This window comes from Scleropages formosus, chromosome 19 (assembly GCF_900964775.1).
Source record: "Scleropages formosus chromosome 19, fSclFor1.1, whole genome shotgun sequence".
Lineage (NCBI taxonomy): Eukaryota > Metazoa > Chordata > Actinopteri > Osteoglossiformes > Osteoglossidae > Scleropages > Scleropages formosus.
Window position 1 is genome coordinate 21,087,934 of NC_041824.1, and position 24,311 is coordinate 21,112,244.

Sequence of the window (24,311 nt, forward strand, 5' to 3'; positions counted from 1 at the left end):
GATACAGGGTAATTTTTACAACAGTGTAAAGTGCATTGTAAATACATTGGTCAAGGGTACTGCACTGAGACTCAAACCCAGCTCCTTTAGGGAAATCAGGGGCTTTGACCACCGCACTAATGCCAGGGGCAACATCTTCGCCACACGTGTAACAAGCTTTTTAATGTTCTACATGTCCCCAAATTCAAGCAAAGAAAGTTCTGGAAGCCAAAGACACAATGACTCGTGGGTGGAGCAGGGCATGACCCTCTCTGGAACCCCATCTGGCCTACCCTGGACCTTCAACCTCCTTGCTTTTCTTCCAACCACATGTCGGCAGCTAAACTCCGACTGCGTCGGCCTACTGACATTGTAGAGACGCTCCGTTCTTTCCCGCTGGACCTCAACTGCCAGCAAAAACTCTACAAGTTCTACTTTTAATTCAGAATTAACAGTAATTAACAGCATTCTACCCTAGTTGGAAGTTATTCTGGGGTGTAAACTAATGGTTTTTAGGACTGAGCTGAAGGTGCAAGGCCATTAAGAGGATGTACACCCACACCGATAGACACACACGTTCACACCCACGCAGCATTTCATCTTACGTTACCTTTTTAGTGCTGTGTATTCCGCAGCTAGATTATACCACACCGTACGTTACATTACCAGTGTCCAAGAACATGAGTGCACAAAGTACATGGTAAAATTTTCTAAAACTGAAGACTAATGAATAAAATGTCACATTGTGTAATTAACTGCCATCATGTCTTTGTGAAATTAGTGAAGAGATAAAAAACAGGTGGTACGGTGGCACAGCAAGTAGTGCTGCTGTCTCATAACGTGTGGGTGCTGCAAGAAGATGTGGGTTCGATCCCTGCTCTGTCTGTGTGGAGTTTGCGTGTTCTCCCTGTCTCTGTGTGGGTTTCCTTTGAGTGCTCTGGTTTCCTCTCACAGTCTAAAGACATGCTGTTCAGGTTCACCCATAGTGTGTGAGTGACAGAGAGAGGGTGTGTGTTACACTGATGTATGGATGAGCAACCCACTGTAAGTCACCTTGGTGAGTAAGGTGTGTGGGCTGATAATGCTGCATGGAGTTCATTGGAAGTTGCTTTGAAGGAAAGTGTCTGCTAAATAAATGTAAAATGTTGATGTCGTTCAATCCTGGTTACCTGCGTGAGGGCAAATGCTGCAAAACAAATTGTGTACCTCCTTGAGAAAATGTTCCAGGAGGAGGTGATACATCTTTTTCACTGTCTCCTCCCCTCCTCCGTTTTCCCTTTCGTTTACCCTGTTCTGTTCTGTCTGTCGCTGTATTCAGAGAGACTCCATTCAGTACAATCAGTACAAATGATGGGGCTTTTCAAACTGTGCTCTTCACTTTCAGATCTACGGTCCCCTGAGCTTGATGGACACAGGTTTGGCTTGACCTGTGTGCCCAGCATTCATGATGTGAAGAATAAATCACTGTTATTTTGAAAAAGACGGCAAAACCATTTTTTATGATCAACGCATTTTATATTGTCCAACAACAACACACTCGGTACATAAAAAAATTGCGAACAAAGCAAAAACCATAGCAAGCGTGGTGGTTAGAAAGGCTTTGCAGTATATCTGCTTCTTTTCATGGAAGATGTGAGCAGTGGATGGAGGAACTCGCGCTCTGTGGTGTGACACTGGTTGCCTGGGTAAGCCTCAGTCCTCCACCGGAGAACTTGGAGCACATCAGCATGTTTGGAGAAGCACTACCACAGCCAGTCAGCCACAGCGCCCGGTGTGCAGTGCTGACCCTACACGGGATTTCTCTCCATCTTCTCTCTTCCTCCAAATACAAATCACAAAAGCCCAAACATCCTCTCTTGTGCACATAATGCACCTTTACGGAGGTAATGATGATGACTGCTTCCACAGACACAGGTGCCTGTCTATGAAAACACAGCCTCGACTTTATGCTCCACTGAACTGTGCTGCATTGACAATACATATTTTAGATGGAAAATTTTCTAATAATATATTTTAAAAATTGTCTCTCAATCCATCAATTACCTACCCAGTCTCACCCCCATCTCAGTTTCTTTTTCTACCCTTATTCCATATTTTATTCACTTCTCTCTTTCATTCTTTTGTTTTCCCTTATCCCTTATTTCCCCAAAGTTCTCTCATTCCTGTTGGTCAGCTTGTCTGAACTGTACCCTCCCACCCCAGCACCTGTCTTCTTCTGTACGGGGCGAAGAAGAGACGGTGACAAAAGAGAGCCAGGTGATGTGCAGGAGGTGGTGGAGGCTTGATCTACAAGGGGTTGACGAGCCAGGAGCTCCTTGAAAACCGAGTTCATCTGGAAGTTCATCTCCTACGAGTGAAACATAATGACAACATCAACATTTTCCGTAAATTAAATGTATTCAACAAACTTCATCCAAGTTAACACATGTATACGCAATACATTCGTTGCAGTTGTTGGTATTATATTTTATAGATAATTTAAATTATGACAGTATTACAGAAGAAATGTATGCAGTACTGGTAACACAATGTAATAGAAAATTTATTATGTCATTTTTTTGCATTTTGCAAAACCATTTATTTTTGTTAGATTAAGCATCATTTTGGCATTAGTTTCTACTATATGTCAGTTTTTAGAAAAATCTTCCACATTCTTGAAATTAGCTAATTTTGGCACTGGGTTCCAAGCACCGAATGTTTCAGTACCTTTTAGAGTGTGATGTTTCCTATAATGTTTTCCTACTTTCTATAGTGTTCTGGCGCCTTCTAGAATCTTTCAATGGCTATTAAGTACCGAACTAAAACTGACACTCTAGAAGAACATATGGTTAATCAGTAAACCTTTACTAATCATAATCAATGCATAATCAATAACTAAGATCTTTAAAATTTTGTAATTTTGTGTAATTGATGTAAGTTCAAATCCTACTGTACACAACTGTTTTTGTAAAGTAACAGTGTCTGACCTTGTCAAACTGTCCCGTCTGTTTGTCTTGTGTTCCCATTGGTTTCACATTTTCCAAAGTGGCTCTTCTATCTTGGGCTCTGGAAGGAAAATAAAGGGGACTTACTGAGATTTATACATGAAAAAGAAAAGATGAACAAGAGCTGTCTAGACACCTGGCAATAAGTGATAAAAAAAAGCATAAGTATCCGAATGCAAACAGCAGAACAGGTGTGTGCAGGTGAGCCCATTGATTTGTACACGTGATGTACCCTGAGTGATGTCCATGGGCAGGGTTGTGGGAAGGAGGGAACCACCTCGCTTCACCCACTTTCCTTCCACTGCTGGGAATGGAGCCACAGTCACTGTTCACCCTGAGACTGAGAAGCACACCAAGACAGACAGAGAATACATGCAATTAGACTTAAAATATTTGTTATAGTTTGCTTTTGACAGTGAATTATCCATCCGCTAGTTCTGTGCTCCCACACGCTGCGGTGACCATGAAGCCATCACATATTGCATATCGTCTACAGCAGGGGATGCTGGACAAAAACAGGATTCGGTTTCCGATACCGGTTGCTTTGTTCCGCAGTCTGGGGCTCCATGGAGAGGTTCCCGGTGCTGCCCGCTTTTGCTTGCTCCACCCTCCCTCGCGTCGACCTGGAGTTGACATGTGTAACAGCATTCCAACTTGGGATGTGCTGGATGTTTTATTCCCTTTAATTCCCAGCTGCACTGTCCACACTGAAGTTCATGTTAAAAGTTCAACAGAAAGTTCCCTTTGGAAAGTAAACGTATGACTACAAAACTGAAATAAAATGGGAAGTAAGATTTTTTTTTAATTATTATGATGATACTTACCCATCAATAACACTGATGTACTTGTCAGGGATGAGGCCCTTAACTCCACCCACTTCTCCTCTCCACCAGTCGACAGATGCCCTGCTATGGAGTATGAGGTAATCCCCTTGCTTGAATGACAGCTCAGCAGAGGAACGGGACACATAGTCAAACATAGCCACAGCATCCCACTCTGTAAAAGGAAATACAGTACAATACAGTAAAATCAGCCCATCACTGAAACTGCTTTACGGACCTCCTACATGTGCCCAGCATGTGTACAGAGCAATAACAGAAATTGAGATCATTTCCATCATGGTCACACCTTGCAACAAAGTTTCAACATTTATGTTATAGCCATTTGGATCTTCTGGTTTCCATCCAATGAAATTTCATGTTTCCAGTTGTCTTCCTTACCGTCCTCACTGGGAAGTTGTTCTGCGTCTCCTTCTCCTTCCTCCATGACTGGCTCACTGCAGACACACCATCGCACAGCAAAGGTTGCACCCAGTTGGCTATAAGTGTGTGTCGTGTATGTGTGTGTTTGCATGTATGTGTCTGCGCTCCTCTCTCCTTACCAGTACTCCTGCTCCAGGGTCATGCACTTCTCATAGATGGGGCCTTGCAGCTCAGCTTGGCTTGGGAAGATGCTCTCGTGCTGGAGTATCATGGTCTTGACCAGCGCGTTGATCTGGGGTTGCAGTGCTACTATGTCCTCCGTCTCGGCCCCCCTCAGCAAGCTGGGCCCGTAGCACACGGCGAGGTTGTAAGGCTGCATCATGTTCTCGTCGCTGTACTGGGTCACACTGGGCAGGGCGGAAAAACACTGGTAATTTGGAGGCATTAGAATACACAGTGAGACCTCTTTAGTAGTACTACCACAACAGTATCATTGCAGTAGTATTACTTTACCTTTACTTAGCTGACACTCTCCAACGCATCTTACACTGATTTACCAATTATCCAGCTGGGTTATTTTTACCGCATTTTGGAGCAATGATGGGACAGCACACTCAAGCTCAAATCTTACATAGACCAGGGGGTTTTGAGCACCCAGGCCCTTTATTCTTAATTTCACTATAAGTTGAGTACATCTTTTGTTCTTTCTCGTTTATAGCGGAGCAATTCAGCATAAGTATTTTACTCAAGGGGTACCACAACAGGGGGTGAAATTCAGACCTGGGTCCTTTGGGTGCATGGCAGAAGCTCTAGGAGGTACGCCACTTGTTCTCCAGCACTGTTGTTTAAGTTCTAATGCACCAGTACTGTACTGATTTTAACTAGCTACTGCCTTTGGATAAAAAGGTCACAGGTTCGAATCCAACCTCCAGCTGTAGTGCACTTGAACAAAGTACTTACCCTAAATTAATCCAGTAAAATTACCCAGCCGTATAAATGCTTAAATAATTGTAAGTAGCTTAACGTTGTTAAGTGGCTTTGGAGAAAAGCATCAGATAAGTGAGTAAATGTAAAAAAAATAGTGGACTTATGTAGGTAGCGGTACTCACTGATGAAGGAATGCAAAGAGGTATCTCATGACAATGACGACATCAGGAGGGAAAGAGGTGATGAGGGACTTGATGCGGGCGGCCCTTTCTGTCTCGCTGTCTATCTCTGTGTGTGAAAAAGAAAAGAAGGGAAGTGGCTCTCAGCAAAGCGCCTGGATTCACCACGTGGGCAAGATCGAAAGGACAACACGCAACCCCCCCATTAAAAAGGGACATTGCTGTCCTCGCTGTTGTGCACAGACACCAGGAAGTGTGCGGCAGGCCTTACGAACACATTCCAAGAGCTGGCTGAAGCTCTCCGAGGGGAAGAGGGGCTTTTCCAAGCTCCTAAAGTAGAGCTTTAACACTCCCGCCACTGAGTCTAGGTCACACTCGCTGTCTGTCAAGGGGTCCTCTCCTGGGTTCGCAAGAGATGCGGCATCAGTGACTGTGATTTCAACACTAGCACTGTTTTTAACAAGGTCCAAGGTAAAACACTGCAAAAAGCACATAGTTAAGCGTACAGTAAATCAGAAGTTATTGTTGTTTATACCGGTGAGCTGAGTGAATAAAATGCAAAGTTAAGGAAGGCAGGGAAACATTTACCCCTTTCAAAAGCATCCTTGATGAGGTTGATCTTGCTCTGCGATCCTGGGACACGGAATATCCCCTCATGGTGCAGACCTTATGGAACGAAGCGCACATATTTAACTCTTACTGGAAAGGACGCTCTCCTCCCTGAGCAAACACCACATGACACATGTGCATCGCAGTGCAGATCTCAGGTCCAGCATAACTGTCACAGATGCACTGGGTTCTCATGCTGCAAGCATTCAAGTTACAAATTGTCAGAAATGTTTTCCCATTTATTTTATTTTTGTATTTATGTATTTTCTTCACTAGTGTATTTCCAAACACATGTTGGCTGCAGAGCAAACATCACCTGCTTTTGTACGTTGTCATTAGATGTAGACAGTAAAATGCAAAATATGAGGCCAGATCAGGTGGCCTTCACAGTCGCTACACTGTTTGTGACATTTGCATTTATTCTTTTAGGTGACACTTTCCTTCAAAGCAACTTACAATTATTCATCCTTTCATACAGATGGGTAATTTTTACTGGAGCAATTTAGGGTAAGTACCCTGCTCAAGAACACTATAGCTTGAGGTGAGACTTGAACCTGCAACCCTTGGGTGTAAGGGCAAGAGCTATAACTACTACACTACCAGCTGCCCCTTTTATAATGTCTGAGAAATGTTGCACATGTTTATGGGATAAACAATCACTCTTAAATAGGAATATATGGAGAGACACACTGAAACCACTTGTCCCAAGTGGGGTCACAGTGAGCTGGAGCCTAACCCAGCAACATAGGACATGAGGCTGGGGAGAGGGGAGACACCCAGGATGGGAGGCCAGTCCATCACAAGGCACCCCAAGCAGGGCTCGAACCCCAGACCCACTAAAGAGCAAGACTCAGGCAAACCTGCTGCGCTACCACACCCCCTCTTTCTAGCTACAGCACATATATATATTTAGCTTTCATTTTTTTGTAGTTCGACATTAATAATAAATCTTACAGTATTTTTTATTTATCATACCTACATCAAAGACTTTTACCAAACTTATAAATAAACTAAGGTACATTTCCATGATTAGGTTTTTACTGATGGAAAATAAAGCAAACTGAAAATGGCCAGGGAGGTTACGGTGGCACAGTGGGTTTGGCTGGGTCCCACTCTCTGGTGGGTCTGGGGTTCAAGTGTGGCTTGGGGTACCCTGCAACGCACCGGCGTCCCAGCCGGGGAGCGTCCCCCGTGTCCTCTGTTGCCGGGTTAGGCTTGCTGCAACCCTACTCGGAGCAAGCAGCGTCAGAAAAGGTGTGTGATTCTGATAAATGTGGTACATGTTGTTTTAAGATAATCTGAAATAACAAAATAACGGTCCTGCAACAGATGGTTGTCCTGGCTACAGATTGCGCTTCCAGGGCAGGATATGTAAAACAACAACGCTGCATAGGATGGGCGGTTCATGAAAATGTAATAAATAAACACGAGTGATTTTTTAACTCATTACAGCTTTATCTGAGGTTTTCACTGAAGCCAGCTTATAGAAAATCGAGGGACATGGGTATTATTAAGATTTTACTGATTAGAGGTTGGATTTATAAAACAATCTGATTTACGAACACAATTCTGGTGCTGCTTGAGTTTCTAAGGTGAGGATCCAGTGTAAACCAAGCGTGACACGCCTAGCTGCCGTAGGGTTCTGTGATATGTTGGGTCCCACTCACCATGCAGGTTGATGAAACGAATGCAGCTCTCCACCACAAGAGGGATCTGCTGCCCTGAGCTCTGGGAAAGACAGTGACATTTAGACACTGATGTTCAGTCTGTTACCGACACCCAAACTACACTGCATTGAAAGGCAGGGCAGAGACAGGTAGGAGTACCTGCATCCGAGACTTTTTCCTCTTAGTCCTGGTGGGTGTACAGAGTTAGGGGGATAAGGGGGGGGGGGCACGAGCAGACAGAGAGACAGGAGGGGACACACAGGGATGTGGACAGGAGAGAAGAAGGGTCACAGACAAAGCAAAGAAGCAGAGTCTTTTTCAGGGTTTCAAAGCAGGACATAGAGGGAGTGCCCACAGGAAGCCAAAGCTCTCGTCCCTGACGCTGCCACGATCCGCACAGTGACTCTGTCCACAACAGATGGTTCGAACACGGCAGGACACAGCAGTGGTGTTGCATCCTCTGCCAGTTGGCTGCACAGTTGGTGGTTCCACAGCTCGCCCAAATGGGACATTTCAGGATGTATCAGGAGAGAGTGTGACACCAACGTCCGAGGAGGGATCAGACTACACCGCTCCACCGGACGGCAGGGAGATGTAGAGTACAGTACTCCAGCTGTGGTTCAGGTCGGGTTACTACTGATTGACTCTGCTAGGCTGTTTGTGATGCGCCGACAGTTAACTTCATCACCTCCTTAGAACTCTAACGTTCACATTTTCACGCATTATGGTCGCCAATTAAAAATACCAGAGTGACAGTTCGCACTACAAGCTTTCCTGCCTCTCATCAAAAACCACAACTGGGTTTTCCAGTTGCAGAAAAAAAGCTGAATGCTGAGCTGTCACAAGCCCACAGCGGCTCACATTTTCCAGTCTCAAGGCCTCTACGTGGCCTTCGCCGTTTCTCTCAGCGTAACGGCCGCAGGCATTTTTTTCCAGTGTGTCACAGCAAACTGGAGGAAAGGGACAGGGGATGGAGCACCTCCTCGGAGGGCGTGAAGCACACAGGGACAAAGGGGGATGAGGCTGGGCTGGAGTGCCAGCAGCTCTGCTGCGTACCTGAATGAATGACAGCATGTCCCCATTGAAGAGTTTGTGGCTGTACTGGGAGCAGGGCCGGGCCTTTCGCAGGCGCACCGACCTGTTGGACTGCGCTCTGGGGACACACATGGATCGTGAACTCAGACAGCGCAAACATGTTTCCACACTGAAACAATATGAATGGCCTGATCTGCCGGGTCACACAAGCGATTCCGCACTTTCCGGCCACAGCTACAGAGACTTCGGGTCACATTTCCCATCCTTCCTTCTCATACGCAACACATACCAGGAAGTCACTTCCACATTCTTTTCTCTTTTACTGGTTCCCTCGTCCTGTGCTCTTAGTAGTACAAGACAGGAAGGGTCTTGATCTTCTTGCAGATGGTTGTGGTAGCGCTGTGACTTGAGCAGCAGTGCCGCTACTGAGCTGTTCTGCAGCATGTGACCACACTTGAGGTACCAGTACAGTTCAGATCCAGTCAAAATTTTGAGCACGCTGGACGGAAACTAGATTGTTTCCACGAGGCATTTGGATCACAAGTCGACAGTGGAAACTGGCGGTTTGCTTTACTTTTACGCTTCTGTGCAGTTTGTGCCCAGTACTGCCCAGGTCTATTCAAACTTTCTACTGCATTAATATGCACTTATATGCATTAATTCTGGAAACTCAAAGAAAAACGAGTGACACTTGGCTAGAGAGAGAGGCCAGCAGTGGAGTTACTGTACCTGGAGGGATCATTGTCCATGGCCTCAGCTGGGATGAAACAGAGAAAGATCGGGAGAAGGAGACAGAGAACTGAATTAATAATTCAGACCTTCACCACATATAACTGTCAGCAAAGAGCTGCTGACTTCTGAGCGCAGCATTACAGGTGTGCATCCTCTGCAAGCGAGCAGCACTAGAGAGCCACGTGAGCTTTACACTGCATAATGTGTGTTACTCTCAACGACACTGATTTTACACTACACAAAGTCTGTCATTATATAGCGCTGTGCAACACACCAGCTCCTTCACTTCTACATTGCCAACTCTGAGCTCTACCTTTCTTTATGGCCTCCTTGAGCAGGTCGTGCTTGGCTTGAAGCTTGGAGATCAGAGATCTGCCACTGAGGTGCTCTTTCACTTTCTAAGAAGAGGAATTCAGGACAGATAGAGCATGATTACTGACTAAAACATGACCACCGTCATGAAAGCAATCACCTTCAAAGCCAGAACCACGGTATCACGTTATTTTTATTGTCACAGCAGTCAGTATCAAAACCACAGCGATCGATATAGTCTCGGTCTCCAGTTTCAGACCTATTAGGTGTGATGCTCGGCACAAAGGTCAGTGTGTGATGATGTCATGTGTCACCATAATTCGTGAGACCGTGACACACTCATCTCACTTCTCACCGTGAAATAGTAACCCTCGGTCTCCTGCTGGTTGGCTCTGCGCTTGGCCAGGCTAGGCTTGCTTCCAGGGGCTTCGCCACCGGCCTCCTGCGGCTGCGTGCTGCCATGCTCAGGTGCGGAGCCGCAGTCGTCGTCACTGATGCTTTCCAGTAGAGCCGAATAGGTGGCGCGAAGTGTTTTGCTGACCTTTGTGGAAAGCACAAAACAGGAAGTGGTTTAGTCAGTACCCGTGGACATGTTTCCATGGCACTGGACTTTCATGCATATTAAATAGCAGCATTTGTACTGAGCGTATTGCTACATTTTTCGTGCTGACACTTTTACCCAAAGCGGCCTACAAGTTCCCTCATCCTGCTCACCTACACATGTTATTAGAACTGTTCACGTCAATCAGCATTTTCAGCGGTACTGGAGTAAAATCTTTCCTAAAACTTGACCTGGGAGCCTTCATGTTTCAAGACTACCTGTAAGAAGACGTATGTCACCTGCTTCCCTTTATAGCAGTGCTGCACGGTAAAAGCAGTGTGACTGTGGTCATTCTGATGGGGAAACGCTTGGGTACTGCGCCATCGCAGAGTAGTGCTGTACATTTACATTTGTTCATGCAGCTGATGCTCTTTCCCAAGGTAACGTAGAATGTTAAGCTACTTTCAATTAAAAATTTATTATGTAATTCTACAGCTGGACCATTTTCACTCAAGTAATTCAGGGTAAGCACCTTGCTCAAGGCTACTAAAGTAGGAAGTGGGACTCAAACCCGAGTCCTTCGAGGTGGCGGCTCTAAGCACTACGCCTGCTGCTGCCCCGTCCTCATTTTTTTTTTTTTCTTTTACTGCACTGGTTTGGTTCTCTGTGTAATATGTCGGTATGTAGTGTGACAGCGGAGAAGTGTACGGGTAGGTACCTCCTCGGTCTCCAGAGTGACAGCAGCTAGCCGTGACTGGAGCTGCTGGAACCGGGTCTCCAGCTCATACTTCACCTGATTCTCCGCGCTTACCTCACACACCTGAGTTAGGGAGAGGGAGAGAGAGAGAGGGATAGATAGATAGATAGATAGATAGATAGATAGATAGATAGATAGATAGATAGATATCCTCAGGCTTAAAACACACCCATTCACACACAGACAAATCCTCACGGGCTTGCTGAAGACTGGCAAGTTCTTTATCTCTGTGTTTCTTGCTCTCTTTCTCACACACACACACACACACACACACACACACACACACACACACACACACCTGGTCACCCTCATGAGGCTGGTACTGGAAGTGAAACGGCAAGCAGAAGGTCGCATTGTGGGCCTGCAACAGCACGTTTCTGTCCCGGCTCTGGTCCAGCTTGGACACTGCATTGTCCAGCTGCTGCAGACCTTCCTTGAGGTTCTGCTGGGCTCGGTAGTGAGTGGACAGGTAACACTGCATAACTCGAGACACTGACAGGTGGTAGCCGAGATCCGTACACTGAGGGAGAAATCACAGACGCAAAGAAATAGCACTGAATGCAGTGTATGAGTTACACTCTAATCTGGATCTGCCCACTGACTAGTAACCCACACATACACGTACACACAGATCGAGGAGTACTCACATCGATAAGAGTGCAGATGTCCTGCAGATAATGCTTGCTCATGGAGGAGTTGGCAGCAGCCAGGTTCAGCAGGTAGTCATTGCGAGCTTTAGTGCACTTGAGCTGGGCTTCCTGGAACCTCCCCTGTCTCTGTATGCACCACACACACACACACACACACACACACAGGTAACCAAAGCACAGAGGTGATCTAGTATTAGAAGAGCATAAAAGCAATGAATGAATCAGTTCAATATCTGTGGTAAAAGCCAGAAAGAAGCTAAGAAGAGCATGAGCAATGAAAATAAGAACCATGGGATTTACAATAATATTCACTGATTCATCAATATTCACTGAGCAGCGGCTGATAAAGTGAATAATGCAGTGATACTGGGATGGAAATACACCCTGGACAGGATGCCACTGCATCATCGACTAGTAATTGTATTCCAAAACGGTTTCTATTATGAAATGAAAAAAAATGTACCTTTTCTATCTGCCTCTCTATTTTCTTGACAGTGCCCCGCCTCTGGCCTGCTGACTGACTCATGCTCATCTCGGTGCACTTCCCCATCTGCCGGTCATCCAGGCGGGCCACTTCTCTCAGCTTTCCCTCAGCAGCGAGGCAGTCCGTGTGGTACTGGTGATAGGTCTTCAAGGCCTTCAGTCGACACACATCACATGTTTCACACACCCGTCTCTTTGTACTGCTGATTTTCCACCGGGGACTTCGCATATTTGCCCTGTGTTCGCACCGGTGTCCAAAGACGTGTTTCAGGTGAACCGGTCACTCTAAATAGCCGACAGTATGTGAATGTGTCTTTGAATGTGTGTTACACTGCTCTGCTGTATAGATGGGAGAATGACTGTCAGGAGGTTAGTGTAGAGTGCCTAACGCTGTAAGTCGCCTTGGATAAAGACATCAGCTGAATACTACTAGTTAATAATTGTTATTCTGGAGAAAAGCACCTGCTTAACACACACACACACACCATCTGAAATCGCTTGTCCCATATGGGGTCACGGGGAGCCAGAGCCTAACCCAGCAACACAGGGCGTAAGGCTGGAGGGGGAGGGGACACACCCAGGACGGGATGCCAGGCCGTCGCAAGGCACCCCATGCAAGACTCGAACCCCAGACCCACCGGAGAGCAGGACCCGGTCCAACCCACTGTGGACCCCCGCCCGATTAATAAACTAATGTGAATACGAAAGAAAACTAATTGCTAGCAGCTGTAAGGAAGGCGACCCGAAGACGTGTTACTTCTCCATGCAACCTCTACCCTAGACGCGTCACTGCAGAGAAAAGTGACTAAGGGAGAAGTCACCTCCCTGCCCTAGACACTTACATGCAGCTTTTACCAACAGTTAATTATAACTGAATTTTTTTTAAAACTAACAGGTGACTTCTCTGCCATTCCAACACATGTAGTAAAACATGGTTCGTAAAGCACGGTCACACTTGACGCTGCTGAGGTTGCTGCTGTACACTTTTTGTGAAAGCGTGTATTCTTGTTTTGTTTCGCACTGACGGCGACACAAACTATTTCAGCTTTCTCAACTGATGTGGACTGAAAATCGCCCCACAGAGAATAATAAAGAATATCATAGTGACCTGGCACTTTTCTCTAATCTTACAGGCTCGGCTACTTATGGTTGTTCACCCACTTAATCCGCTGGATCGTTTTTACTGGAGTGATTAAGAGAAACTACCTTTTTCAAGGGTAAAACAGCACGAGTGCTGATTCGAACCTGGGTCCTTCGAGTGCAAGGGAGCAGCTCTAACCATGTGCAGCCCCCCACATATAAAGATATTTCTTATGATGTCATCTTCTGCCTTTGGAGTTGAGTCACTGAGCACTGATATGTGAATCAGGGTTTTACGGGGACTTTTTGAGTTAGTTGTACCATTTCGGTACCGGAGACAAGTTATTGACAAATCACGGAGCAAACAGTCAGGTCTGTTTCCAAAATAAACGGTCATCCCCCTATATAGGTGGATGAGCAAACTTTGAGCCAAGAGGACGAAAGGAGAAACATTTACTTAAATCACTCTGACAAAAGTCCAGCTTAAACCCTTAATGCAACGAAAGGGCAGCTCCCCTGGATACCTGGATATGGACAAGGATAATTTATTTGATTTTGCTTTGTTTAATTCTCTTTTGCTCATGTCTAATAGCTTGAAGTTAGTGTCAGATTATAAGCAGTAAATTGTAAATTATATTCTTTTTATAATGCCTTGGACTGAGGCTTCAGCTCAATAATAATAATAATAATAATAATAATAATAATACATGCAGAAGTCCCAGTGGTGTGGTGCTTTTATAGAAGTAGTACATCAAGCTTAGCAGTATCAGGCAGTTTCTAGTGTATCTGCAACGTGAAAATACCAAACAGGTTTGTACCTGACAGGGCTGTTTAGTACCTGCAGCTGTGTTGGCCTTTAAAAATATTTTATTGAGATAGCTATTAGTTTACTACTTGGAATTTAATATGCAATGACAACAGCAGCCTGAATTATTGTGTTACTTTCTCATTTCTAATGATGTATAATACTGTCTCTGTTTTGATAGAGACATTATTATATAATGTAGATGCAGCCACATCGAGTCAAAAGGATCAGAAGCAGGAATCCAACCTAGATAAGTGCAAAGCTCAAGCATGTCAAGAGCTGAACCTGTAAAAATGTCCTCACGGGCAACTATTCTCAGCATGCCTGAACAGGGACTGGAACAGCACAGCAGAGACAGCTGCTGAATCAGACTGCAGCTACAACAGTCACTCAGAGAGAGCACAGACTGGGCCAACCAGAGCACAACCGGTTCAGTCACTGGAACAACCCTAACCCTAACCGAAAGGAAAAGGTTGCACCTCAGGCCACCTGAGGGTTCCTGTAAATGTTTTTTATTTAGTGGCAGTGGTTTTGGGGTGGTGATATGCCACCAAAGCACAGGCAACCTTGTTATCATATGACATAGGTTGGAGTAGTTAGGGGAAGTTGGTAGTGTAGTGGTTAGAACTGCTGCCTTTGTGCCTGAAAACTGCAAGTTTGAATCCCACCTCCAGCTGTAGTACCCTTGAGCAAGATACTCACCCTAAATTGCTCAGCTGTATAAAGGGGTAAAAACTGTAGATACATTAACCTTGTAAGTTGCTTAGGAGAATAGCATTATGTAAATGAGCGAAACTGCAGTTCTGCTTTATAATTTTTACCTTTTCTTGGCCGATGGGAATGGGAAGCTTGTGAAATACCCTTCTTATTGTTCAAAGAGACATGCATTGTTAAGCTACTTGTTTCGGCAATGTATAATGTGTAAAGGATGAAGTATTTCACAATTGTATTCTAATTCGCTGCCAGGCCAGCCGTGTTGGCATGTCTCAATGGGCAACACACCTCTCGGTCTCGCCGTCATGCTGTTGGACTCACCGTCTGCACCTCGGAGGTGACTTTCAGGAGATCCTCCTGCATCTGAAGACCTATTTCTTTACTCTGAAAGATAGAGATGGGACACGAGAGAGGGGAGGTGCGTTAATGCTGACACTCAAAAAAAACAAGGGACTGAAAGGTGGAGGATCAGACATAGGAACATGAGGAATAACTTTTCAGAAAAGAAATGAGAGAGAAGCAGCTCTTGATAGTGAATGATCCCGAGTCAAGCTCAAAAGCTAACTGACGCATGGTCAGCGGAAGGTGGAATTGAGCAGAGCCAAAAAGAGGTACAGAAAGCTGTCTTATAGGGAAATGGTTTCGGTTTCAGTGGGTTGTCAACAGGGACTAAAAAAACACTCAAATTCCCTTTTTTAAAAGGAAAAGTTTGCTGCTACATGCACCGTGTTGCGACTCTGTGCTCCGTCTTCTTTTGCTCTAAATCAGTGTTTGAGGCACTTGAAGGGCTGTGCTGGGCTCACCCGCTTGGCCAGCCGCTGTGTGTCCTCCAGGCAGTGCGCCAGGCGCTGGGTCAGGGTGTAGCTGTAGCACTCGCTCATGGCACCGTGGTCTTTGCTCTCCTGCCGAGTCTGATTCAGCAGAACCAGCCAGCACTGGGCCACCGACTGCTCACTCTGCTCCTTCCTGAGCCGAGGAGAGGAAGACGGGGGCGTTAGTGATGGGGAGAGGAAGAGGAAGGCAATCTTTTCATAACCCTGTGCTTTGTTGCGCTGTACAAAGATCATGCTGCTCAGCAGTCAACTGACTGAGCTGAGCCAACAGTAGAGATTTCAGCTCCCCTCTTCCAGTCCTCACCTCCTTGTCTTGGCTGCGAACCTCTCGGTGAGTTTCTCCAGGGAGCGGGCGTACTCGGCCTCGATCTCCCCGCGCCGACGCAGGTAGTCGCACAGGTCCTGCAGCAGCAGCGTCTTGGGCTCCAGCTGGGAGTCGACCACCTTGAGCTGATCCGATAGCTGGCCACGCAACTCTGAGGAGATCACAGCGACACCAGAAGCTGTTAAACCCTAGCCAGCTTCCGCGAGCGAGTCAATATTTTATGCATATTATTGCCTGATAGCAAATTAAAAATGAAAAGGTAATCAATATCACAGAATAGTTCAAGAGCGTTACAAAACACAACAAAATTTTTCAGTTCTTAGTTATGTCGAATTTTGAGTTGATTATGATTAAAGTTTACTGATTACAAAAATACCACCTATTCTCCTAGAGTTTCAGTTTTAGCAGCTAATTTTATGAAATTTTTCTACAGAATTTTCACTCACACATATAAGGAACACTATATTGCGATATTGTAAATGTCATGTATTAACAAAAAAAATTACATAGATATTATGTGCTGGAACATTCTAGAAAAATATTGAAACACAGGAGCCACTAGAAGATTCTAGAAGCACCAGAACATTGGAGAAAGTAGCACAATATTCAAGAAAATATTCACCTTTAGCAGATGCTTTTCTCCAAAGCAACTTCCAATGAACTCTATGTAGTGTTAACAGCCCACACACCTTATTCACCGCGGTGACTTACACTGCTAGATACACTACTTACACTGGGTCACTCATCCATACATCAGTGGAACACACACACTCTCTCTGTCACTCACACACTATGGGGGAACCTGAACAGCATGCCTTTGTACTGTGAGAGGAAACCAGAGCACCCAGAGGAAACCCAGGCAGAACATGCAAACTCCACACAGACTGAGGAGGGAATTGAACCCACAACCTCTCGCACCACCCAAGCACTCTGACCCAACAGCACTACTCAGTGTGCCACCTAAATCTTTAAAGGTACTGGAATATTCAGTGCTTGAAACCCGGTACCAAAATTTGCTCTTTTCAAGATTAAGGAATATCTTCCTAAAAACTGACACACAGTACAAATTAACACCAAAAGTATGTTTAATCCAACAAAACCGAATGGAAAATGCCAAAAACCAGCATAACAAAAAATTTTGTTACATTGCATCATTTGAATCAAATGAGTCTATGAGTTTTTTGTAACGCAATCTTTGGTACGGTGCAGAGAGTTTAACAAACAGCAGGAGTGTCTTTCACAGGTTCCTGCTTGTGTGTCTGCGTCCCACCGCACCCTGACGTGAAGTAAATGGGACAGGCAGAAGAGAGTGCAACGTGCCACCTCAGCTATGGAGAAGAACCACCGAACTAATTGAGCAGAGATGTTCTGCACCGTACAGGAGGTATGATCGGTCCACACCTCTCTGTTTCACTGCCACCCCCCTTTCTCTAGGGCATAGGACATGGCATCACACACGGTGTCTATATATAAACACCGTGCGGACATACACACGCTCTCCAGTCCACGCACCGTTGTAGGGACGTGTAAAGGCCAGCGAGACAGGGACACGGCAGAAGGAGACCAACGGGGGGAACCCGAAGTGACCGCTCACCTTTGATCTGTGCTTCATATTCGGCCAGCCCGCCTTTCTCCTTCCTTAGCTTCACATGCGATGTCATGGTGGAACTGCAAAGGCTCCCGCGTTCCTCGAACAAAGTGGCTGCACTAAATTATGTCGAGATCATCGCCGAGTTGCGCTTAATGCTTGTGCCGCTGTCGGTGTTGCCACACACGCAAGCTGCGTGAGATACAGAAAAATACGTAATGTTTCTCATGCAGGAGTTCCTACTTGACCTCTGTTAACTCCTGCAGCTGTGTGTAACTACCATGTGAGGGTGTCATCACTCTACACCCTGTGTCTCACCAGTCCGGGGAAATGCGTAGTTGAGAAAGTCGTCATTAACAGAAAGCAGAGAGAAATCTTTTAGAATGTGCAACTGCACTGGGTACAAATGTATGTTTTAACGTAGTAAAAGTGTATTACAGCCTCAGCGCATGTGATCGTTCTATTAACACATGAGATCCACTTGCCTGCAAGAAATCCAGCTCTAATGCACTTTCCGTTGCTTTTCGATATTGTCAGAGAAATCGTAACCCTTGAGGGTGTAGCCGAAGCTATTCACCTGTGTTATTAACATGAAATACCCAGGGAAATACCGCAGACGGGTAAGTCGGTGTCCACCAGAATAAGATCTTCCGGTTCTTGAGCCTCGGCGCAATTTAGAGCCCTCACCTGTGGAACACAAACATAGAGAAATAACAGCAAATTAAGCCTTGTGTGCAATGTGAGCTTCACTGAGACACTCACAGAGACCACCCACTGACATACATCAACATATCTTACACTACAAGGCATATACTTTCTTTACTTTCAGACTTTATTGAATGTTGGTATCGGCATCTTGGAAGAGGGTTGCCGTTTTTGTTTCGTTTCACAGGACAGGCTCACAACAACATAGAGACGGTGCACGTTGGGAGTGAAAATATCTCCAAATACACTGAGCGACGATTATACGTAATGTTAATAAATAAGACGGTGGCAATTGTGTATTTTCTCCGAACTGCACGCTCAGGCACCAGGAGCAGTGACTTGCAACCGACAGAAGAAAACAACACAGCACTCTATGGCGTCGAACCCCAGCAGAAATTTTCCCAGAGTGGTACAAATAAAAGGATAGTAATAGTAGAAATAGCGGCGGAAGGCACAGTTACAGGTACGAACAGTAACAGTTAAAGCTGTTGCCAGGAGCAACCAAAAAAAACTGTGATGTTTGTATCACAAATATCAATAGTTGTAGGATTTCCTGCTCCGTCATCTTCACATTTTTACAAGGGAGCAACGCTTCCTTAACCTTAAAAGGTTCTGCAACCCAGTGCTACTTTTTTCAACACGTTTCCACGTTAACCTTCGAGACAACAAGAATGCATGTCATCAACACAAATCTCTTAAGGATCACCAAGGTTTCAGATATTCATTTACTGCAGTTTCATACACGTTTCCGTTAGCTGTTGGCTTGAAGTTAAAACAAACTTGTGGTGTTTGCCCGCATAATGAACACTGTCTCACAGAGTATTTTTTTGCCACTTTGTAACTGAAAAGCATCTGCTAAATGAATAGATGGAAATCTAATTACTATAAGAACACGTATCCTGTTTAGATGTATTTTTGTGGCAGAGAAAATTATGCTATTTGCTGTAACTCTCATTACTGGTTTCTTTGTGTTTTGGCCTGAAACCTCATGAAAAACTACAAGGGTTTTTTTGGCTTTATTATATGTAGCTCTGCAGAAATCAAAATTTTCATCGGGTTTCACCGAGTCATTTTACCTTTATCACTTCGTGTTTCTGTCAAAATGTAACTGAAAGAAATGGCTATCTTGAGATGTCGAGCGCGAACACACACACACACACACACACACACACACACACACACACACACACACACACACACACACACACACACACACACACACACACACACACACACTTTAAATGCCAGTGAGTGATGCGCTTTTAGTGTCACGGTTACAGTTAATGCCTTTGGACACAAAGGCTGCTGGTTTGAATCCCACCTCTAGCTTTAGTACCCTTGAGCAAGGTATTTACCTTAAACTGCACCAGTATCATTACCTCCCTAAATAAATGTATCTTTCTTAACACTGAGTAAATATAAATGCAGACCACCGAATGGCAGTCTAGTGATATACACCTTGACTGTATTCCCGTGTGGGTTTCTAGAAGCCGTGTCTGAAGGCCTCACTGTAGACCACCAACGCCGCTATACATGCACATCTGTGGGTAATGCAGAAGTGTGTGCATTTTTTTTTTTTTTTTTTAATTTTCCTTTCAGTATTACTAACATCACCAAACTGATTTCAAAACCAAATCAGGTACCACTACTAAAATGAAACAATGGTAAAAATACACACTTGACATTCATTACTGATACGACCGGCCACAAATGCACCTCTTGGAAATGTACGTTACGGATCGAAGAGGACATTTCTAACACAAGCCGCGGGCGAGATGGCACCACGGAGCAACGCGGAAGGCTCGGCGAAGCGGGGGGAGGACGAAGCGCCTGCTGAGAACGGAGGACACGCGGCGTTGTCGCTCACTGAGATAAAGATCCGTCAACAGGAGATGCCTGAACATTTGGGTTAAGTGGCCTCGCTTTGACTCTTGGTCAAACTCTACCAAGGTGTTTGAGGCTGGTGATACAGTGGTTAACACTAGTGCCTTTGAACCTCAAGGTTGCAAGTTCAGGTCCCACATCCAGCTGTAGTACACCGTTGTAAGGGCCTAGAACAGTTGAGCAAGGTAGTGGTGTACTAACTATAGATGTATTAGCATGAAGGAGCACATGTAAGGAGAGTGGGCAGCCCAGAAGCAGAGATGGGGAGAAGTTCTCCACCTCACACTTTCGGACAGGGAGAGAAAGGGCGGGAGGGAGGCGGAGCTCCGGGCCTGGGTGTGGTGAGCGAAAGCAAAGTTCATCATCCCGCTGTGATGAAACGGTGCACTTCGCAGCCCCCCTCAGACTTCCTTGTTTTTCTCTCAGGCACGTACACACACTGCAAATCACCATGAAGGCATTCTCCGTTCCTCTTCCTCTCTCTGAGTCTCTCCCCCCCCCCGAAATTGACGTGACACACACAGTCCCGATCCTCACGCTCCACAACCCTTCCAGTAAGCGCTGCACTTTCTGCGCTTCAGCATTTTCCCTCTTGGCTGCGCCACTTTCCCTCCAGCTTCTCGAATTCTCTGCACCGCTCTTCCTGCCCCACCCCATCTTCATCGTCATCTTCATCACATTCGCGGCGTGGTTTCGGACTGCGACACAGTACTACTAGCTAAGCCTCGCCGCGTGCCCTTCTGCCCCGGCGTGTGTGAGACTGCGCGGTGCGATAACCTCTCTCTCTCTCTCTCTCTCACACACACACACATACAGACAGAAGTCTTTAGTGTCTTTATCGGGGTTACTCCTCTTTCTGTATGTTTTCTGGAAAGTTTTTACCGGGCACAATGCGAACTGAGACACACACACACACACAGAGTGTGTCAGTCAGTGAGTGTGCTGCGAGAACGTACCGCTTCCACGGTCTTTGAAAAGAAGCACCTGCACCTGTGCAGAAAACTGAAAAGAGAGCCCTTACCGTGGTCGCAGCACGAATTGGCTGCCTCAAAATAGATGGGACGCACACACACGAAGTTAGCGGTGTTGCAGGGGCTGGCAGCGCTACACACACACACATGCAAAGATGAAGAGACAGAAAAGTAGTCAGTGCGTAAAGCGCGCGCGGACACACGCGCAGAGACACAGCGCGCGGGCGGCCGGACGGGGAGCCCGGCTAGGGACTCTGCGCGGGACGCGCACAGCACAGCGCTGTACACTCTAAACTACCATGGCGTGTTGTCAAAGTGACACATAACACACACTGTGGACACACACACGCTTCTTTGTGCCTGGTTCTGCTGGAACGGAAGGAGCTACAAGGCTGCTGTACATAAATACAATTGCAAAAAAAAAAAGACAAGTAAATCAAATGTCACACACACTGCAAAACCCACACCGGTTCATAGAAGAGCCTGGAATCCTACCTCTGTGTCCGTGTCTGTCTCCGTTCCTTACACGTGGCCTCGCACTCGAGCCGCCCGAGCGCCGCGCCGATCTCTCGCGCCACACTTTCCGCGTCTCACACGCTTTTTGAGACGTGCCCTTCTCGATCGGCCGCACACACACTCACACATACCCACTTCGCTCCGCTCCGGCATAACTAAAACCACACCTCCATGTGTGAGCGGCGCTGCCCCCCCCCCAACTATAAATAAGAACATGGTACAGTTTGATGGCAGCCCTGCTGTTCTCCATCTACCCATGTTCCTTGTATGACCTTGACCACAGTGGACTACAGGGGACTGCTCATTTTGTGGAAGAGGGGAAAAAAAAAAAAACATGTTCCATGAATACAGCATAAATGGTGATCAACAGTGAGGAAGGAAGTTTGACTATAGCTCAAGAAATGTACCTGTTTATAAATATAATATGATATTTAATGGCAGCGATGGAGCAAACGCCGCTGATCCCGGCCAGCAGGTTACACAGCTTGCAGGTTTCGGGTTGCGGCCCGCTTCATCGGTGCTGCTGTAACACCTAGTTGACGGCGTCATCTCAGCCCCACTTCAATAATAACACCTTTTCAGTTGTTTCTGCCACACTGGAAATTCACAGCTCCATATCATCTGTAAAAATCGTACAAAAAAGATGACACAGTTGTGTCTGCCCGTAAAAAAAAAAAAAAGACAAATCATCCTTCCTGACTTTCACATGAGAAATGTCAAAGTTTTGCTGAGTGTGTTTCTTGGCAGTTGGGCAACAGAATGTACAGTATACAACAAAGTGTAACGGCGGTTGTGTTTGCACACACACGCCGCATCCGGTAAACACAGCAAGACTGAAAATGACGGCCTCGGCCGTCTTGCTTCTAGCCGTTTCTCTTGAAACATCGGTCGGTTCAACAAGCGAAACGGCAGAAAAGTCATGTCGAAGAATCAAAGAAAATTGTGAGTTTTAAGAAGGTTTGAGGTTATTCACTCATAGTGTGTATGTTGTACAGGGTAAATATAAAAGTTGCATAGGGTCTTTGTAAATGCTTGGTAAACCACAGCTGTGAGCAGCTCAAGTATAAAAAGTTTGATGGGACTATGGGTTATGGTGAGCTGTTTTACTGGAGATCAGTGTTGACAGGTCTTCAAGATATTTATAAGGAGACTTGGTGCCTTCTGGTACCCTGTTTTGTAGAGAGAGGCAGGTGCTAGTGGATGATCACCACCCAAGGTCTGCTCTCTAATGAGCTTTGAATGGTGGCCCAGTTAAAACACCACCCCTCTTTGCATTTCCTTTCACTCTGCTTTTCTAAGCCGCCCAGGATGTGGTGAATCTTAGGTGCTGAGAACAACAGGCTTTGAATCTTATTTTTTTTCGCATGCATTTTTTTTTCCTTCTCATGCACCTTTTTGGGAAAACACATCAAACGGAAAAAAAAACAAAAATGCCTCGCATGGTGCCCTGGTGCTGACGATTTCTAAATTCCACAGCAGCAAAATTTGAAACGACGTCAACAGGAGAGTCGTACCAAGAGAAGGTAAATAGAAGGATGTGACTAAAGTACGAGATGCAGGAGTGAAAGGGAAGATATGTTTTGGTGCTGACTTTGTGGTCTGTATCTCTCGTTTATTTCACAGGAAGGAGTTTGTGTTGTACCCTTGAAAAAGCTACTTACTTTGAATACCCCATAGTAATATTACAAGTTGCAGCAAACGAGTCCCTCAAGAACACAGCTGGCAGTGTAGAAGTAAAGGTGAATCACTTTCTCTCCACCGATGACGCATTCTGAACATGAGCAGCCTGGGCTCAGAACATGTAAGGTAAAAAAAGCATGGTACTCCAAAAGACACATGGTGCTGGACTCCCGAGACTGCACACCATTACTCCCCCATCTTTAGAGCAGCACGCAGCCCATTTCCTTCCCTCCCCCAGAGCTTGGCTCTCTTACTCTTGAGGGCACACAGTTCTGACCTACTTTGCTTCTTCTTCTCTGCCCACAACACCGATCTGATACTTTAACATTCAACACAATGAAGAGGGACAAGAAGAACAATCAGGCTGCTGTGAAACTTCAAAAGCAGAAACGTTATTTCATGGGGTTTTGTTAAATAGGTTTGTTCATAGGAGCTGAAAGACCCTCAAGATTAATTTCTTCCTAGAATAACAAAAGTAGAATGCCAAACCAAGAAGTTTGCATGTGAAAATCCTTTGGCCTAGTTTGTACGTGAAAACCAGCCATATGCCATATTTTGAATTATGATTGCAGTCAAACAACTCCCTATGGCTGATCAATCCATCAAATTAAATGCAGTATAGGGCATTCTCACAGTCACCACAAAAGTGCTCTACAAGAGGTTTTCCAGAACAAGAAAAAAAATACAGATGGCAAGCGATGGAAGAAATGAAAATTATTCCCTCACATTGAAAATACAGCTGGTCGTGTAGTGGTTAGAGCTGCTACCTTTGGACCCAAAGGTTGCAGGTTTAAGCCCCACCTCTGGCTATACTACTATTAAGCAAGGTACTTACCCTAAATTGTGCCAGCTGTATGAAAGGGTCTATAATTGTAACCTTAATGCTGTAAGTTGCTTTGGAGTAAAGTATCAGCTACATGTAAAATAAGGTGATTCTGTCCAATATCAGGAAATTATTGAGAAGAACTGAGAAACAAATCATGCCACATGAAGGAACATGATGAAAAAGATGGGGGAACTGAGTGCAAACAACAGAATAAGGTGGTTGTGGCCCCTTGTATTTGCTGGGTAATGACATGTGATCTAGGATGTCAAGACAAACCCCTCTGTGTGGAGAAATAAAGGACATCACATAAGTGAATAGGTGTTCAGA

General features: G+C 45.5%; 1 protein-coding gene across 2 annotated transcripts; it reads right to left on the reverse strand.

Moving 5' to 3' along the window:
- Nucleotides 1–1,493: 1,493 nt before the first annotated feature.
- On the reverse strand, nucleotides 1,494–21,671 carry LOC108939391 (SLIT-ROBO Rho GTPase-activating protein 3-like). 2 transcript variants are annotated; one of them, XM_018760698.2, is made up of 25 exons: nucleotides 21,458–21,671; nucleotides 17,980–18,089; nucleotides 17,409–17,594; nucleotides 15,794–15,965; nucleotides 15,460–15,622; nucleotides 14,978–15,040; nucleotides 12,038–12,211; nucleotides 11,572–11,700; nucleotides 11,223–11,444; nucleotides 10,886–10,987; nucleotides 9,982–10,167; nucleotides 9,628–9,712; nucleotides 9,312–9,339; nucleotides 8,604–8,700; nucleotides 7,548–7,608; nucleotides 5,860–5,937; nucleotides 5,543–5,671; nucleotides 5,275–5,380; nucleotides 4,345–4,572; nucleotides 4,184–4,239; nucleotides 3,788–3,959; nucleotides 3,500–3,586; nucleotides 3,196–3,303; nucleotides 2,946–3,024; nucleotides 1,494–2,326 (listed from the first exon to the last, which is right to left on the reverse strand). In XM_018760698.2, exons 3-25 carry the CDS (start codon nucleotides 17,473–17,475, stop codon nucleotides 2,117–2,119), a joined length of 2,802 nt encoding a protein of 933 aa, XP_018616214.2. In that variant the 5' UTR covers nucleotides 17,476–17,594; nucleotides 17,980–18,089; nucleotides 21,458–21,671; the 3' UTR covers nucleotides 1,494–2,116. The 2 variants fall into 2 exon arrangements, with proteins under 2 accessions (XP_018616214.2, XP_018616215.2); XM_018760699.2 differs by lacking the exon at nucleotides 21,458–21,671 and adding an exon at nucleotides 21,013–21,090.
- Between the last annotated feature and the right edge of the window lie 2,640 nt (nucleotides 21,672–24,311).

Bases quoted from the DNA above. Each gene is read 5' to 3' on its own strand.
- LOC108939391 (XM_018760698.2), bottom strand. From the start codon at position 17,475: ATGACATCGCATGTGAAGCTAAGGAAGGAGAAAGGCGGGCTGGCCGAA. The intron at 3,960-4,183 runs GTAAGGAAGACA...TTCCTTTTACAG, and splicing joins ACAACTTCCCAGTGAGGACG to AGTGGGATGCTGTGGCTATG. The intron at 3,025-3,195 runs GTACATCACGTG...TTTTCCTTCCAG, and splicing joins GCCCATGGACATCACTCAGG to AGCCCAAGATAGAAGAGCCA.